Source organism: Filicampus tigris, chromosome 15 (genome assembly GCF_054856515.1).
Source record: "Filicampus tigris isolate MCC_2025a chromosome 15, RoL_Ftig_1.0, whole genome shotgun sequence".
NCBI classification, from domain to species: Eukaryota; Metazoa; Chordata; class Actinopteri; order Syngnathiformes; family Syngnathidae; genus Filicampus; species Filicampus tigris.
The window spans coordinates 12,530,527-12,545,835 of record NC_141231.1 but is presented as its reverse complement, the minus strand read 5'-3'; the positions used below and the strand labels follow the sequence as shown (position 1 = coordinate 12,545,835).

Below are 15,309 nucleotides of genomic sequence, written 5' to 3'. Positions count from 1 at the left end.
ACGTGGCCCTCGTGGTCAAATATAGAAGGACGCCAATTACCACGTGAAGTGGTGGCACCTTGGCGGTCAAGCTTTTGGAACATCTCAAGCCCCTCGCGTAATCGCGCCGACAAACCCGAGTGGATGAGTGTCAAATCATTTTGGTGTCAAATCACTCACGGAATAGACTCCTCGGTGATCAACGTAACAGCAAACGTGTGGCCACATATGTTTTTTAATCATATCACAGTTTGTCAAGTGATCATTTACGCGAGTGAGTCAACAAGCTGCGTGGTTTCGTCACTACTTTAAATGACTGGGAGCGGATGTAACTGGCTGAAGTTTTATTGTAACCTTCACTTCAACACTGTATCGTCAAGAGTATTGCTAATCAGTTGGCGACTTAACTGTGAAGTTCCACAAGCCGCTGTGGATTATTGCCTCCTTTTCTGGCCACCTTTGGACGGAATGCGACTAATAATTAGCTTTGATGGAATCTCTTGATGAATATAAGCACTGCTGCCAGACTCTAAAGAAAGTAATGATCGTCATGCGAATGTGCATTTCCTATCTTATGTCTCCTCGGTCACGCATAAAAACATGATGGTGATGGCTGCTTTTATTCAAGCGCTAAACGCTCCCTGGAGGAGGCGGCCCACTGATGCTTTCCCACCGCCTGATGAATGAAAACACTCAGGCAACTAAAAGCCTCCAACAAGACACGGATGGCTGGCTCTCCAAATGAAAAGCTGGATTTATTCAAAGAAAAGGCGGAACAAAGCCCTATTTTTATGAAAGATAAAAGTCACTTTAACAGAAGAAGATTTTTTTGACTTATGTTATATTTTAAGAAAATCGTGCAAAATGCAATGGTTTTTCTTAACGCATTACAAGGTTTAACAATACATTGATTTAGTCGCATCAAGAATACATTTGCTGACAAAAATACTGGAAATCAAACAACTATGAGGAAAAAAAATACATCTTAAAATGAAATGATGTTTTTCATTTTGAGAAATAAAGAACAAAGAATATTTTTTAAAGATTTTTGGGAGTCATTTTTTTGCAATACTACAAGGACAAACTTATAGTTTTCGAACAAAATAATAGGTATGAATATATGAAAATAATGGAAACAATTATAGGGTACAACACCTTTTTTTGGGTAAGTCATAACAGAAGAAGAATGCGGTCATATCTTTTAAAACTTGACCTTAATATCATAAGAACAGAATAGAAGCAGTGCTTATTTCCCCCCTAAAAAAAATCGGAATACTATAAGAATAAAATTGTATTTTTTAAGACAACAGAAGCAACTCTCCAAGCAGCCATGAGGCTGGACGGTGGGTGGTGGCTTACACAGTTTTTTTGTTGTTTTTTTTTTAGTAGTAGTAAAGCATATGCATCAACACCTGTCCAACTGCGTCACCATGACAATGCATCAAACAAATGAAAGCCACTGGAATTGGAAACATTGCCTTTATCCCGCCGAATGTTGGGCCAACGAGCGGTCAACAAAAAAAATATGCAAACACACATACACACACACACACACATTTGTTTTGTTGGAGCGGCGGTCATTTGGAGCTCAAAGCGCATTCAGCTTCTTTGATAGCGAAATGTAATTACGCGTTGGGCTTCTGCGATGTGTTTCATGTGTTTGTTCCCCCGCCGCGCTGACACTCCAATTACTGGCAAAACTTTGCGGGGGAAAAACTCAAACGCCTAAGAGTTAATACCTCACGCTCACTTTTTTTTTCCCCCTTCGCCACCGTCGCCTCATTTCAACATTTTGATGGGCGACATCGCTCTTCAACTTCACAAGCGCTTCCAGCTCCATTAGTGCCACAACACTTCGCTTCTGTAAGTGGCACACTTGCTTTTTTCTCCAGCTAGCTAAACGGTGAGAAAAAAAAAAAGAAAAAAAAACAACACCACCTGAAGTTGTTTTTAGCATCTTGTTTACGTGCACATGCTGGATGTCACCAAGGTTGTGCCATCCGTCACAAAAAAGGACAGGTTTCTTTGCAGCTGTAACTAATGAGCGTTGCGTTATATGCATCGTTAGCACACGACGGAAATAAGGACTTGTGCTTATGTCGTGATTATGGTAAAAAAAAAAAATGCTCAATTGCTATTTTGGGAGCAGTTATAGTAAATGAGAAGAATAAATGAGAAGAAAGGCGTATACTTCCAAAGAAAAAAAAAGTTCTAATATTACGATTGGAAAAGTTCTTCTTTTCAGAACAAATGCAATCTAATGAGAGGAATGTCGTCATTTTTGTAGAAAAATAAGTCACGAATGTAGAGAATTATTCCTGGGGGGGAAAAAAAAGAGTGGAAAGTCGTACACTTTTAAGAAGAAAACCCAAAAGGTCATAATATAACAAGTGGACATTTATGAGTTTCAGAACGAAATGTTGCAATATCACAAGAAAAATATCATAAGTTTATAGGCAAATAAAGTCGTAAATTATGAGAATTAATTCATCTTGTTTGGAGAAAAATGGCGTAACATTATGAAAGGAAAGTCACATGCTTCCAAGAAGAAAATGCTGTAACACTACGAACGGAGAATCATTAGTTAAAACAATAGTCGCAATGTTACGCTAACAATTTCAGGCGGGGGGATGGGGGTTTAGGGGGATTCCAAAAAAAAGAGAATAAAGTCATTTATTGCAAAAGAAAATTCATACGCTTCTAAGAAAACAAAAGTTGTAATGTTACAAGTGGAAAGTCGTAATATTTTAGAAGTCGCAATGTTATGAGAAATTTGGGAGTTTTTTTCTAAGAAAAAGATCTTAAAGCGGAAGTCAACCCAAACATATTTTTTCAATATGTTCTACGAAGGCCCACTAGTTGAAAAAAGGCATTCTGATAAATATTGTGTTTGTGAAATAAGAGTTAATCTAGCCGTAATTATCAAAAAAACATTGCATTATTACAAGACGAACATAGACATTTTCAGATAAAAAAAATAGTCACAAATTATTCTGAGATAAGTCAATATTATTAAAGTTATTACGCTTCCAAAGTAAAGTTGCAATATTACGAGACAAAAATTTTAAGTTTACAAGAAGAAAATACACATTTTCCCAGGACAGTGTCATAATATTAAGAGTAGAAAGTCAGAATTTGATGAAGTAACGCTGTAAATTAATTTAGAGTAATTTTTGGGAGGAAAAAAAAGTGGTAAAATTCTGAAAAGAAAAAAAAACAGTTTTCCCGGAAAAAAAACCCCATCTAAATATTAAATAGTAGTCATATAGTTTAACTTGAAAGCAGCAGCAGAATAGCGAGTTCTTTTTCTGCGTGGAGAATGAGGACAAGCCTGCCAAGAAAGGCAAGCTGCGACCTTTGACCTGGCACTTTTCAAAATAAAGCACTGCTGGAAGGAAACAAGCGAGCTGAGAGGCGTTGAGGCCGCAGGTGAAACGCCTCCGGGAAGAAGCCAGCCAAGGCGAGGGTCAGATGAACGACGCAGATCAAAGCGGGACCATTCCCGTCGGCGGTGACATTTCCCAGCCAACTCGAACTCACCACCTCCACAACATCTGAAGCCAAGATGCCTTTTATGTGTGTGGGTGCTAATAACATCACTACACTACAAAAGTTCTAATATTATGAGAATAAAGACATATTTGCGGTCTGATAAGAGTTAATTGTATGACAGAAAAGTGAACTATTACAAAAATAATACCCCCCCAAGATATTACTATTCTTGCCACCCAAACAGTTGAATACTACAAAAACTAGATGTCTGTTTTCCTAAAAAGTAGTAATTTCCCCAAAATTAAGTGCTTTGTTTATCAGGAAAAAAAAGGCAGAACATTAAAAAAATAAGATATCTTTTTCTTTCCGACTAAAATGTTTAATATAATGATTTTGATTTTGGACTTTTGTATTTTTCATGATAAAAGTAATATAATAGTTCTAATGAATAAGGCAAAAATATTACTAGGATAAAATTAATATATTTCAAGATGAAGTCATATTTTAACTTGTAAATTGTAATATCACAAGAACATTTTAAGTGTAAAAGTCATAACAGATCTATTTTTGTATGATAAAAAGATAAGTAGAACTTTTAAGGCCAGCAGACACTAAAAACATCTGGTCAAAAAAAATAACCAACACAACACAATCTCTTCAAATCATCACGGAGGCGATGGAAGCGAGGTCCGTCGAGAGCACAGAACGAATTATGGTGAGAAACTTGCATGTGAATAACTTGTGTTAAGACAAGAGTTGGGTAATATTCTGGTGTAAATCAATCATTAAAGCTGTCTAAATGTCTAAATTGAAGTTTAATCAAACAAATTTGAAATATGTACAAAATTATCAACTGAAGAATCTTACTTGATTATAATCACACTAAAAATGATTGTAAATGTACTATTTGACATGTTTTCGCATGCCCCTAAGAACTGTCACAAATTGTTTTGAAAATGTGATTTATTGCCCACCTGTTGTTATTTCACAGTACAGGCTGATACTACATTTTATCAAAGCACGCAGTTGGGGGAAAAAAAAGCCTAAGAGTGCTAAAAGTTTCACTTTGTCAAATCTGTGAAGCTATTAATGCATGTACCCAATGTATGGTAGTGACCACCCAGCTATGAGACGAAGAGAGAAAGTCATCAATGGAGTAGCCATTCTCGGTTATCATTAGCTTAAAAAAAAAAGATTTAGCTGCAGTCACACAGAAAGAAGAAGAAGCACTGAGGAGCCACATTGACAAGAAGACTGCTGCCGTCATATTTGATTCAATTCCAGACGCTGAGAGGAGATGTGCGCTAAATATCCTTTTTCAATCAAGAATAACGGCCCAAAGCTTTGATCGTGATCCCCGTATCATATCCCCGATCTTCCTCCGACACCCCCTCACCCCACCCCGCCGCCCTTGTGTACCACAGCGGTCTTCCTTTTAAAACCTTTAACCAGTGGTTGTCAAATGAGGGTCGGCCCAGCGGGTTGCCCCCGCATCTCTGACCAAGACATCCGCGCTCCCTACACACCACCATCGACGTCCTTTCGCTGCATGAAAAGGTAAAAGGTGGCTCGCTTTGATGAAGCAGTCGTCCCCCCCCCCTCCCCCCCAACCCCGCTCCTGCAGCGCCCGGTGGCAAACATGCGGTGCAATGGTGGCAAACACGGGGAGGGGGTCGGGGCTTCATTAGCACACCACAGAGGATCAAAACCTGAAATTTCACATTTCACATTCAGGCTCCTATGTTTGATCATCCCTCTTTTTTTTTTTTTTAAATATTTAAATACATTTTTGATGGTCAAAAATAAGAAAGAACGTGTGATCCTCGGATGCTTTCATCTCTGTATGGGCCACTACTTAATGGCTCCTTGTGGTGGCGCTCTTTAAATAGCATATCAGTGTTGGAGAAAGGTACGGAGTTAGCAACATGCTAACTTTACTACACAAAAAAATAAAATAAATAAATAAAAAACGAAAAAGGATCAAAAAGGGATTTACCCAACTTTTTGGGGTTATTTAATTACATTTTATGAATAGGGTTGTTTTGTATTAAAAAAAACAACAACAAAAACAAAATAAAAACCCAACAAAGACCATGTGTTATACAAAACAATCCATTTTTTTTTGTTTGGTTTTGTGGGTTCTGGGTGGATTCATTTGACCCAACCTTTGGGATTAAATAAATAACCCAAAAAGTTGGGTCACTCCCTTTTTTACTTGTTACTTTTGACCCAGCTGTTTTTAGTGTAGTAAAGTAAGCATGTTGCCAACCCTGCGCTTTTCTCCAACACATTATTCATTGACCCAAATTGGATTGTTTTAGAAAAACACACACCAAAAACAAAAGTTTAATGTTTTTAATTTTTTTTTTATAAAACAGCGCCAAAAATTTTGTTGTTTTGTGGGGTCTTCATTTGACCCAACTTTTAGGGTTCAACCAAAAAGAGGGGCGTGTCCCTTTTTTACCTTATTTGGGTTATTTTTCATTTGACCCAACTGTTTTGAGAGTGTGCCGAGGGGTTTGCAAATATGAGTGGGAATCCAACTTTTTCTTTTTTCCTGGAACACACAATCGAGGTCAACTGAAGACAAGTTTATCCACAAACGCGTCAGACTGTGAAATAGTTTGAAAGTGGACCACTTCCTCAGACTGGAAAAGCAACAAAAGACGCAAAGGAGGCGTGACCAATGATGAAAAGGAATGTCTAATGACTTTGCCGCGTGGCTCCTGTGACGCAAACGGCGCGAGGAGGGGGGATGAGGTGGGGGGGGGGGGGGGGGGAAGCGGCGAAGCGAGGAAGGATCCAGTTGGCCGGGAAAAGAGCTGAAAAGCCGGAGGGGACGGATGAGAGATGAGCCGGGCTGCTGCGACGCGCCAGACGCTCGCACCTCAGCCAGTCTTTGACGAGCCCTCGCTTCTGCACACCCGACACAACCAGCGCAACAACAACAGGAATGCCAGAGTGTGTGAATAAAAGATAAAAACTCAACGAATGACGCCGAAGACCCTCCAGCACACACGTCACATATCGGCTATATCGTGTTTCCATGACATCACGCCTGGTAAACAACATCTGCTACAATCCATTTTCAAAAATATGGTTTCAAGACAGAGTTTGGTTGAGGGGGTGCTGCCTGCATTTACGGTTAAAAGCCAAGGTTAGGGTTTAGAGTTAGGGTTTCAAATTAGGGTTGGCATCTCAATTTAGGGTTCAAGGCTTGGGTGGTAACAAATTAGGGTTTCAAGTCTTGGTTAGGGATTCGAATTCAGGTATCAAAGTAGGGTTTCTACTCAAGGTTAGTGTTTCAAATTGGGGTTGTTAAGTAAGGTTTCAAATTATGGTTAGACTTTCAAGTTAGGGTGTCATGTCTGGGTTAGGGTTTCGTGGGGCTTTAAGTCAGAGTTAGGGCTTTGAATTAGGGACTAAAGCCTGAGGTGTGGTTTCCAGTCAATGTTCGGGTTTCAAGTTTGGGTTTTGGATTATGGTTCAGGTTTCAAATCAGGGTTATGGTTTCAACTTGGGGTTTCAAGGCTTGAGTAGGGTTGTAATTTAGGGCTCCAAGCCAATGTTAAGGTTTCAAATGAGACTTTCACATTAGGATGTCAAGTTTACGTTAGGGTTTAAATTAGGATCAGTGTTTCATCCATCTTCCCTGGCTGCCATGGAAACAGGAGTTCAGAACTCCGCCTCCTTTCCACTCCTTGCATGCGCCCCGATACTTTTGTCCCATCGGAGTGGCTCATTTTCATAGGCCGTCAATGCTGCTGGTGTCATGTGTCTCAAGTACTTAGCGCAGGAAAGCTTATCTTATCGATTCCATTCAAAGCGGTCACATAACATTAAACGCGACATGCACACCGGCGCTGGATGTGTGCCTTTAAGGGGCGGGGCCTAGCACCTTGGGAGCCTTCACCGTTAGACACAAAACCAGAAAATGTAACCCCTCTAATCCTGGAGTAGAGCTCAGTCCTCTAGTCCCTTGTGTATAGTATACTGTACTCCTGATATGGATAAGAATATTCAGGGTTTTAAATTACGGTTTCAAGATAAGGTTAGGCTTTTAAAGTTAGGGTTTTAAGCCCAAGATAATGTTTCAAGTATGTGTACTGTTAGAGATTTCAAATGAGGGTTTCAAGCCTTTGTATTTGGGGTTTCAAGTCATATTTTCAGTTTCCAACGGGAGTTTCAAACATAGATAGGGTTCTAAGGCTTTTTTAGTGTTTCCAATTAAGATTGGGTTAGTTTTTTTTTTATTGGGGTATCAAACAAAGGGTTTCAATCATAGGTCAAGTTTTCAAATTCAAATTTCAAGTCAGGGGTAAGGTTTTAAATCAGGGTTTAAGTCAGTGTTAAGATTTCAAAATCAGTTTGAAGTCAGAGTTTCAAGTTATGGTTTCATATTTCAAACTTGGGTTAGGGTTTCCAAATAGGATTTCAAGCCTGGGTTACACTTTCCAATTAGCATATTAGGGTTTCTAATTAGGGCTTCTAATAAGGGCTACGTATCAAATTGGGGTTTTAAGGCAGCGTTTGGGTTGCAAAATTAGGGTTTCCAGCCTGGGCTAAAGTTTCAAAATAAGGTGTCAAGTGAGGGTTTTAAAGAAGTGATTCAAGGCAAGCCTGGGTTCAAGTTAAGTTACAAAATAGGGTTTCAAGTCCATGATAAGGTTTTAAGCATGCGTACTCTGGAACAAAAGGTTTCTCATTTTTGTTGAATAACTCAAGAGATTAAAAAAAATGATGCAGTTTGGAAGTGTGGAGTCAACAAGCATCAAATTGGTTTGGGACGGCCTTCATTTGCAATGTGCCTTTGATCAAGACCCAGAGACGCAAACAGGAAGCGACATGGCGCTCATAATCAATAGGAGACGCTTTAATGGCTTGTGATAGTGCCGACCGGCACCGAGCGCTTCTGTTAATAAGACTTTTAATCCGGGCCGCCGTCGGACTTGAGTGCCGCATACAAACGAGGATTAGCATTACGCTGCATCATAATAACGGCGTCCGTTTTAATACGGCGCGTGTTCGTCGGGCGCTGACATTTCAATTTGGGAATCCTGTCAGGCTGACAATGGCAAGCGTCCGGGCGCTGCGGATATCGCCGCCGCCTTTCCAAATCGACCGAGGAGAGTTCTGCGGACCTTCAAGAGTTGTTGAGCCTGGAGCGCTGACGTCTTAAAGCGCGGCGCTCGACTTGATGAATAAAACACGACTACGTCGCCGGCAAATGTTTGCTGGTGTTGCCTTGACGACGGCCTTCACCTGCCTCAAAGCGTACAACATCGACTTTTACAAGTCGGCTTTACCACTGTCGGTGGAATGCAAGTGAGTGTACTACAGCAACATCTGCACTTGAATAGAAGAAAATAAAAAAATAAAAATTACCCATATATGTGTTCAATTAAAACATACGGTATGTAAATTGAAGAAATATTTTGCGTATTTTGAATGCAAACAGTTCTAAGAGATTAAATGTGATTGCATTGTAATTGAAAGTGAAATACAACTGAACTGTACTTAACAAATGTACTGTCCTGGATGGAAAACGGTTCAAGCCACGAACATTACGCACAAGTAAGTACTAAAGTACTTTAAAGTAAAGTACTAAAGTAGTGACGAAAATTGAGTTGCGAATTGGCCATTGAAACAAACACAGAATCAGGATTTTTGCATGAGAGTCAGAATGGGTCATAGCTTATTTTCATCAGAGAGGAAGCCGCTCACGTCTTCGTACGTGTGACGTATCCGCGCGGGGAGTGCGCATGCATGAAAAGTACACCCGCGCTACGTTAAGCGGACACCAGGTAGTAGCTGCGCGTGTATGGGAATATATGGCCGGCAAATGAGCGGTTAATTCAACTCTTATGCAGTCAGTCGATAAAAGCAGCTCAGCAGTGCAACAACGCCTCTGTCGTTACTTTGCTGTTGGCATCTCACGCCGTCCTAGCAACAACAAAAGCGAGTTTACAAACTTGGATGTCGGACCTGAGAGACGAATTAGCGTCGCACTAGCTAGGACAAGGCTAGTACAACGCAACGGGGATTTAAAATGTGTTCTTCCGTTCGCCGGGGTACGGTACGGGATCCTGGGGATTAAATGTAATTATTTTAAACTAAAAAGGAAAACTTATCGATTTGAACGTCACTCACTGACGTTCACACAAATGGCAAGTGGAGATTTGGGGTCCAAGTCTGCTCTCGCAGATACGCCTTGAGTCAACTTCACAGAAGTTTCCTGAATGAACCGGCCTTAGCGGAGATCAGACTTATTAAATATGCGCTTGTGTGTGTGATACATGCAGGAGTTCATTCATCTGATGGGAGGCGCGGTAGACAAGCGATCGGTCCCGGCAAACACGAGCGACGCTTTAAGCATTCCGCCCCGCGACGCCCCATCCGTCTCCCGCCCCGCCTGCTACTTTTTCCCGGGAACGCCGCCTCGTTGCGCCCTTCCGTCAGGACATTTGTCACGACTGTATATGGTCTTTGAATCACGGCGCCGAGGCGGCGTCCTTGAGCTCGCTGTGGAATGGCTTTGTGGACGGCCCGTTAGCTCCGAGGCTTTTTCCCCTTTTCTATACCGCGCCGGGGCATTTATTACAGGGGAGGCGTCGCACATGCGAAGCGCGCTGCACGGGAGCACATAATAGCGACTCGCCGAAGCAGCACCTGGCTCATTACCCGAGGTTATTCCCGTGTGTCCAGGTAACGGCGGACGATTGTATCTTTGCGGTCAGAGCAGCGGCTCTGGGTTTCGTATAACCATAATAGCAGCTTGCCTATTAGTCAGAATATCTTATCTAATGCTCTGTGCAATCTGTACTGTTTACAGAAAATATTGCTGTCACATTCCCCATAGCAAATCATGTAAAGGCCAGCATTTGAAAACTGCACAGGCAATGTTTAAAATTTTTAACTGCCATCCAAGTGTAAAAAGACGGTTTGGATTAAAACATGAAAAAAATATGCACAAGTCTTGTATTATAAAATGTATTCTTCGTTAATTATGACCTCATATAATCTTTGTTTTAGTGCAGGTGTGGGCATCTGGATGCCCATCTGGCGGCCATCGATTAATTTTTGAAAATAAGAATGTTTATCGGAACGGATCCGTTTTTAAATTGTAATAACGGTGTTCACCGCTAAATGGCAAACATCGCTCAAGAGCGCCTCCAACGACAAGACTGTACTTCTACATCAGAAAAGAACAGCGAGCAGGTCATGAACGAAAGCCGGGGCCAAATTAGATACAATAGGAAGCAGATTATCTGTTCACCAAATTTAAACACAAACCCACATGCCTAGTTTGCTTCGAGACACTATCAGCCATTAATGATTTCAACTACTACAACAATGATCTTAAAAGTACACAAATAGTCATCCCCCCCCCCACAAGAACCGTTGACATTTTGTTTGAAGTGCACGTGGGGTTAATAGGTTTGTGTTCACCAAAAACCTGAATGTTTTTAGTGCAAGGATAAGAACGTAGACCTTGTTCCTCTCTCTCCGCGATACTGTATTATACCTTAACAAAATGTTAAATTGGGGTGGTGCCAGTTGCATAAGGCAGATGATAACTGCCTGTTTACATGTGTATATGATCTTGCTTAAGGAGAAATAAGAGACACTTGATAGAACTGTCGTCTTGCATGCAAGTTTTTTGTCATTTAATTGTATGTCTCATTTCCCCCAATCATACCAGTGCAATGTGGAGATTATATGCATCGTGTATTTGGAATTGTGGATTTATTTTCTAATTACAGTGTTTTTTCATTAAACTGTGTCATTTTTCCCAATCATAAATTTCAGTGCAATGGGGAGATTATATGCGTCGTGTATTTGCATCAATCGTACACTTATTTTCTAAATACAGTGGTACCTTGACCTGGTTAAAGAAAAAAAAAAAACTCATCTGTAAATAGTGAGTCAATTGTGTGGGAGAACGATTGCATTAAAGTTTTATAATCATATGAATGCAATATTGGATTATTATATTGTCTTTTTAATTGATGTATATTTTATATTGTACTGTAATGTTGTGGGAGATCCCCAAAGATTGCTCATTTTTCAAAATAAAATGACAAACTACACAAGTTATTAATTACTTGTATAAAAATAGTCCTGCTTACAATACATATCAATGGCACCAATGAAGAATCACCATCTTGTGATCCATCACCCAAAAGCACAAAGGAAACTCCGGCAGTCACATGACGTCACTTTCACAATAAAAGCATTGTTTCTGATCAATGCCACTCCTTCCAGGGAGGCCAAACGGCTTCAGTATTGATCTGCTTTAAAATAATACAACAATGAATATTGACCTGTTTCAAAATAAAGCAACAATGGATATTGGACTTCACCGCTGTCCCTCTTTATCAGCATAAAAGAGCGCTGCTTTTTTCTCCTTTTTTCCCCCCTTCAGCATCTCCTGCCCGGCGAGAAATGTGTTCCCCTTCAATAATGCAGGAGCGAAAGTGAGCACGTCGCAATCTCCCGCCAAGCAGGCGAGCGGTAGCGAGCGGCCGTGGCCAAGTGGCGCGTCTCCGCTCCGACGTCGCTTCAATCAAAGTCGTGGGCCGAGAAAAGTCATTTAGCAGCTAACATAAAACACAGCCGCGTTGCCCTTTTATTTCTGCCGCGTTCACTCCCACCCTCCATCGCCAGCCTTTCCACAATCTGCAGGGACTCAAACGTAAATCTCACATCCTCAGAAACGTCCGTAGGGCTCGACTGATATGGATTTTTTTTGCGGCCGATTCCAATATTTGGCAGAATATAATTGTGATAACCGATGAATCGGACGACTGATTGAATAAAAACTTCTGTATGTGTCTCTTAATGTTTACAACAATGAAGAGATGAAACAGACAGAACATCTGAAAAATGGGCCAAAATTGGCTGATTATTTGCCATTTTTGATTCAATATCAATCTCCCCGTCTTGTGTTGTGTGTCTTATGTGTTAATGTGAAAAAAAAAAAAGATAAAAATCAGCAAAATCTATTTTAAAAGCGCTAATATCGGCCGATTAAAACGGCCAGCCAATTAATTGGTCTGTCCATACAAAGTAGCTATTTAAAAGCAGAAGACATTCTAGTGCATTTTGGCCTACACGAGCTAACAACATAATACTATTAATATGGACCTAGCATTGCCAGAAACAGCGAAAATGTGTATACACAAAGTACATTGAGACACGAAGCCCGGTTTCCGAGTTTCTCTTTTTGTTAGCCCGTTTTTTTATGCTTTGACTTCCGAGCACAAACTTAAGACATTAATACTGTACAGCAGCAGTGGCAAAGTATATCGTCGTCTTCTTAAAAAAAATAGCCTACAATGTGTTCATTGCCACTCTCAGTTTAGCTTTTCAATAGAACTATAGATAAAACGGAGACTATAAATACACGACTTGTATTTAAAACAACCCTATAATTTAGCTTTTAGTCTGCTAGCTTAAGGCTCATACTAACATTGGCAAGTGGCTGATCCCCCCCATGCATTCATAATAGTTGTCAGTTTTACACGGATTTTGGAGTCATAACCAAATGAAATCAGCAGAGATAAGGCTACATAGATGAGGCTAGATAAGACCTTTTAGATTGTTGGACAAAATTTAAATATATACGTGCGTTTCACTCAGTGTTCCACAAAATGCAAGCGAATGTTCGCCACCTGTCGTCAACAACCCAAAAGTGTTTTTCAGGACATAAAACAATGCTTGCATATTGATCAAAAGCTAGAAAAGCATTCCGAAAAATATGACTTCCTGAAAATCTACTAATAGTTGTTGACTAGCTGTTTTCCTCATAAAAAAAAACTCAAGCATCATACTTGAAACAGCCTCTCAAAAAACACCTGTTGTGACGCAAATCCATCCACAAAGTTTCATCACTACATGCGGCTGTTTTTAGCATTTCTGTTTTGGTATCAACAATGATATCAGTGATACCAGCTGTATTCCGCATGAATGTGTGTTTTTAATGTATTGATATCGACGTTCATATCGTCAATACTCTACGGTGTTTGGTGTGCCATTTTTTCCCCTCTGTATTTGACATGATTTTATGGATTGGCAGATATTTTTGCATTTTATGCTAAATCAGTGATTGGTTGTAATGTCATAATTTACAAATAGTTTGTAGTGCATTGATATCGATATCACTCTTTTTGATACAAGCCTCCATTTTACTTGGTATTGCGTTTCCAAAAATATTTATCAGTGGCACCAGCCTATATTTGACAAGGCATCGTGCTTTGAAATGTATTGATTACCATGTGTGCACGGTTTCCTGTTGAAATGTTCCAAAATAACAGCACATCTCCTTGGTGACCAATCAAAGGCCCTTCAGTTGATTTGCGCTTATGAGGAGTATGCAGTGAAGAACAACAGAAAGTATTTTTAAATCAATCTCATTAAAATGCATCTGATCAAGAGCCCTTTCTAATAGTTACTAGGCGGGGAGGGATAAAATGCTGGAAAAACAAAACATATTGATGAGTAAACATCTCTCTGCCTGCATCAATCAAAAAGTCAGCATTGTTGCCCTTGTGGATTGCAGCCATCCATTTTCAATGCTGATTATCCTCATTCTGGTCGCAGGTGAGCTGGTCGCCAGCCAATCACAGAAACCCATGCAAATTCCACAAAATCAAGATTAGAACCCAAAACCTCAAAACTGCGAGGCAAACCTCTCGCCTATCGTTCTACCCTCCTCGCGTTTACTTTGCACCCAATGAGGTGACCGGTCACACTTTGTTGACCCGCACAAGGAAGCGCTTGATTGACACTTGCGAGTCCACACAGGTTGACACGCCCACGCGCATCACCACCACACCACCACCAGTTTCCACTTTCCAGCTTACAGGACTCGAACCCGTGACCTTCTGACTCTTAGATTGACCAGCCACGGTATCGTAATTGACGGGAGACGCGTCGGCTAACTTCCACGTGTAACTTGCACGCGCACGGCGTTCTGAGGGGTCTTACCTCGGCCGAGCGCGGTGGCCGGCAGGAGAAGGACCAGAAGCGGTAGCAGCGGCGTGGCAAGGGTCGCGCGTCCCCCGGACCTCCGGCGTCCCATCACGGCTGCGTTCGCGGCGGCTCTCCGCGTGATGCGCACCTGCGCCCGCGCATTTGTGAGCTTGAAAAGAAAAAGAGAAAGAGAGAGAGAGAGAGCGAGAGCGAGACTAAAAAAATACTAGGGGGAAAAAGAGCCACCAATTAAAAAGAAGAGTAGTAATGTGGATTACAAATTCCCGTGGCTGGCTAGGCTGGTGTAATTGTCCGAGCCGAGCCTCAACCTCGCGGTTGTAACGCAGTGCGGAGAGAAGAAGGAGAAGAGGAAGAACAAGAAGAAGAGAGGAGGAGGAAGAGTTCCACTGTGACACCACGCGGAGAAAGAGAGAGGGAGAGAGAGTCACGTGGTGTTGTTTGCTGCCTTATTAATTAATGAGCATCTGCTTGCTGATTGGTCCAATGATCAATAAGGTGGAGGGGTTAAATTCAAAACACACGAGTTCACAAGTCCTTGTACATGTAAAAAAAATATGCAATACGCAAATTAGTTGGTGTGAGTATATTGACTCATGAAACAAAAGTATTTATTGCCAAATTAGACTTCGATACTAAAATATTGATGCAATATCAGAATTCCTGATACCATCTTATATTTTACTTGATTTAATGTGTTATTAGAGGGGCAACAATTAATCGATTAATCGACAACTAATTGAAAATCTAATTACTTGAAACTACTATGATCATTGATTAATCGTTTAGAGACCTTGTTTAACTGAAACTTGTCCAGATTATAGCCTTTCAAAAATAAATATTATT

At 40.8% G+C, this 15,309-nt stretch overlaps 1 protein-coding gene across 1 annotated transcript in view; it reads right to left on the bottom strand.

Moving 5' to 3' along the window:
- LOC147135565 (netrin receptor UNC5D-like) overlaps positions 1 to 14,870 on the bottom strand; it is an 88,625-nt gene extending 73,755 nt beyond the window's left edge. Inside the window, exons 1-2 of the mRNA XM_086053630.1 lie at positions 14,724 to 14,870; positions 14,461 to 14,614 (exon numbers count right to left, since the gene is read on the bottom strand). Coding sequence (XP_085909756.1) covers positions 14,461 to 14,554 — 94 coding nt within the window. The 5' untranslated portion in view covers positions 14,555 to 14,614; positions 14,724 to 14,870. The remainder of the gene's footprint in view (positions 1 to 14,460; positions 14,615 to 14,723) is intronic.
- Between the last annotated feature and the right edge of the window lie 439 nt (positions 14,871 to 15,309).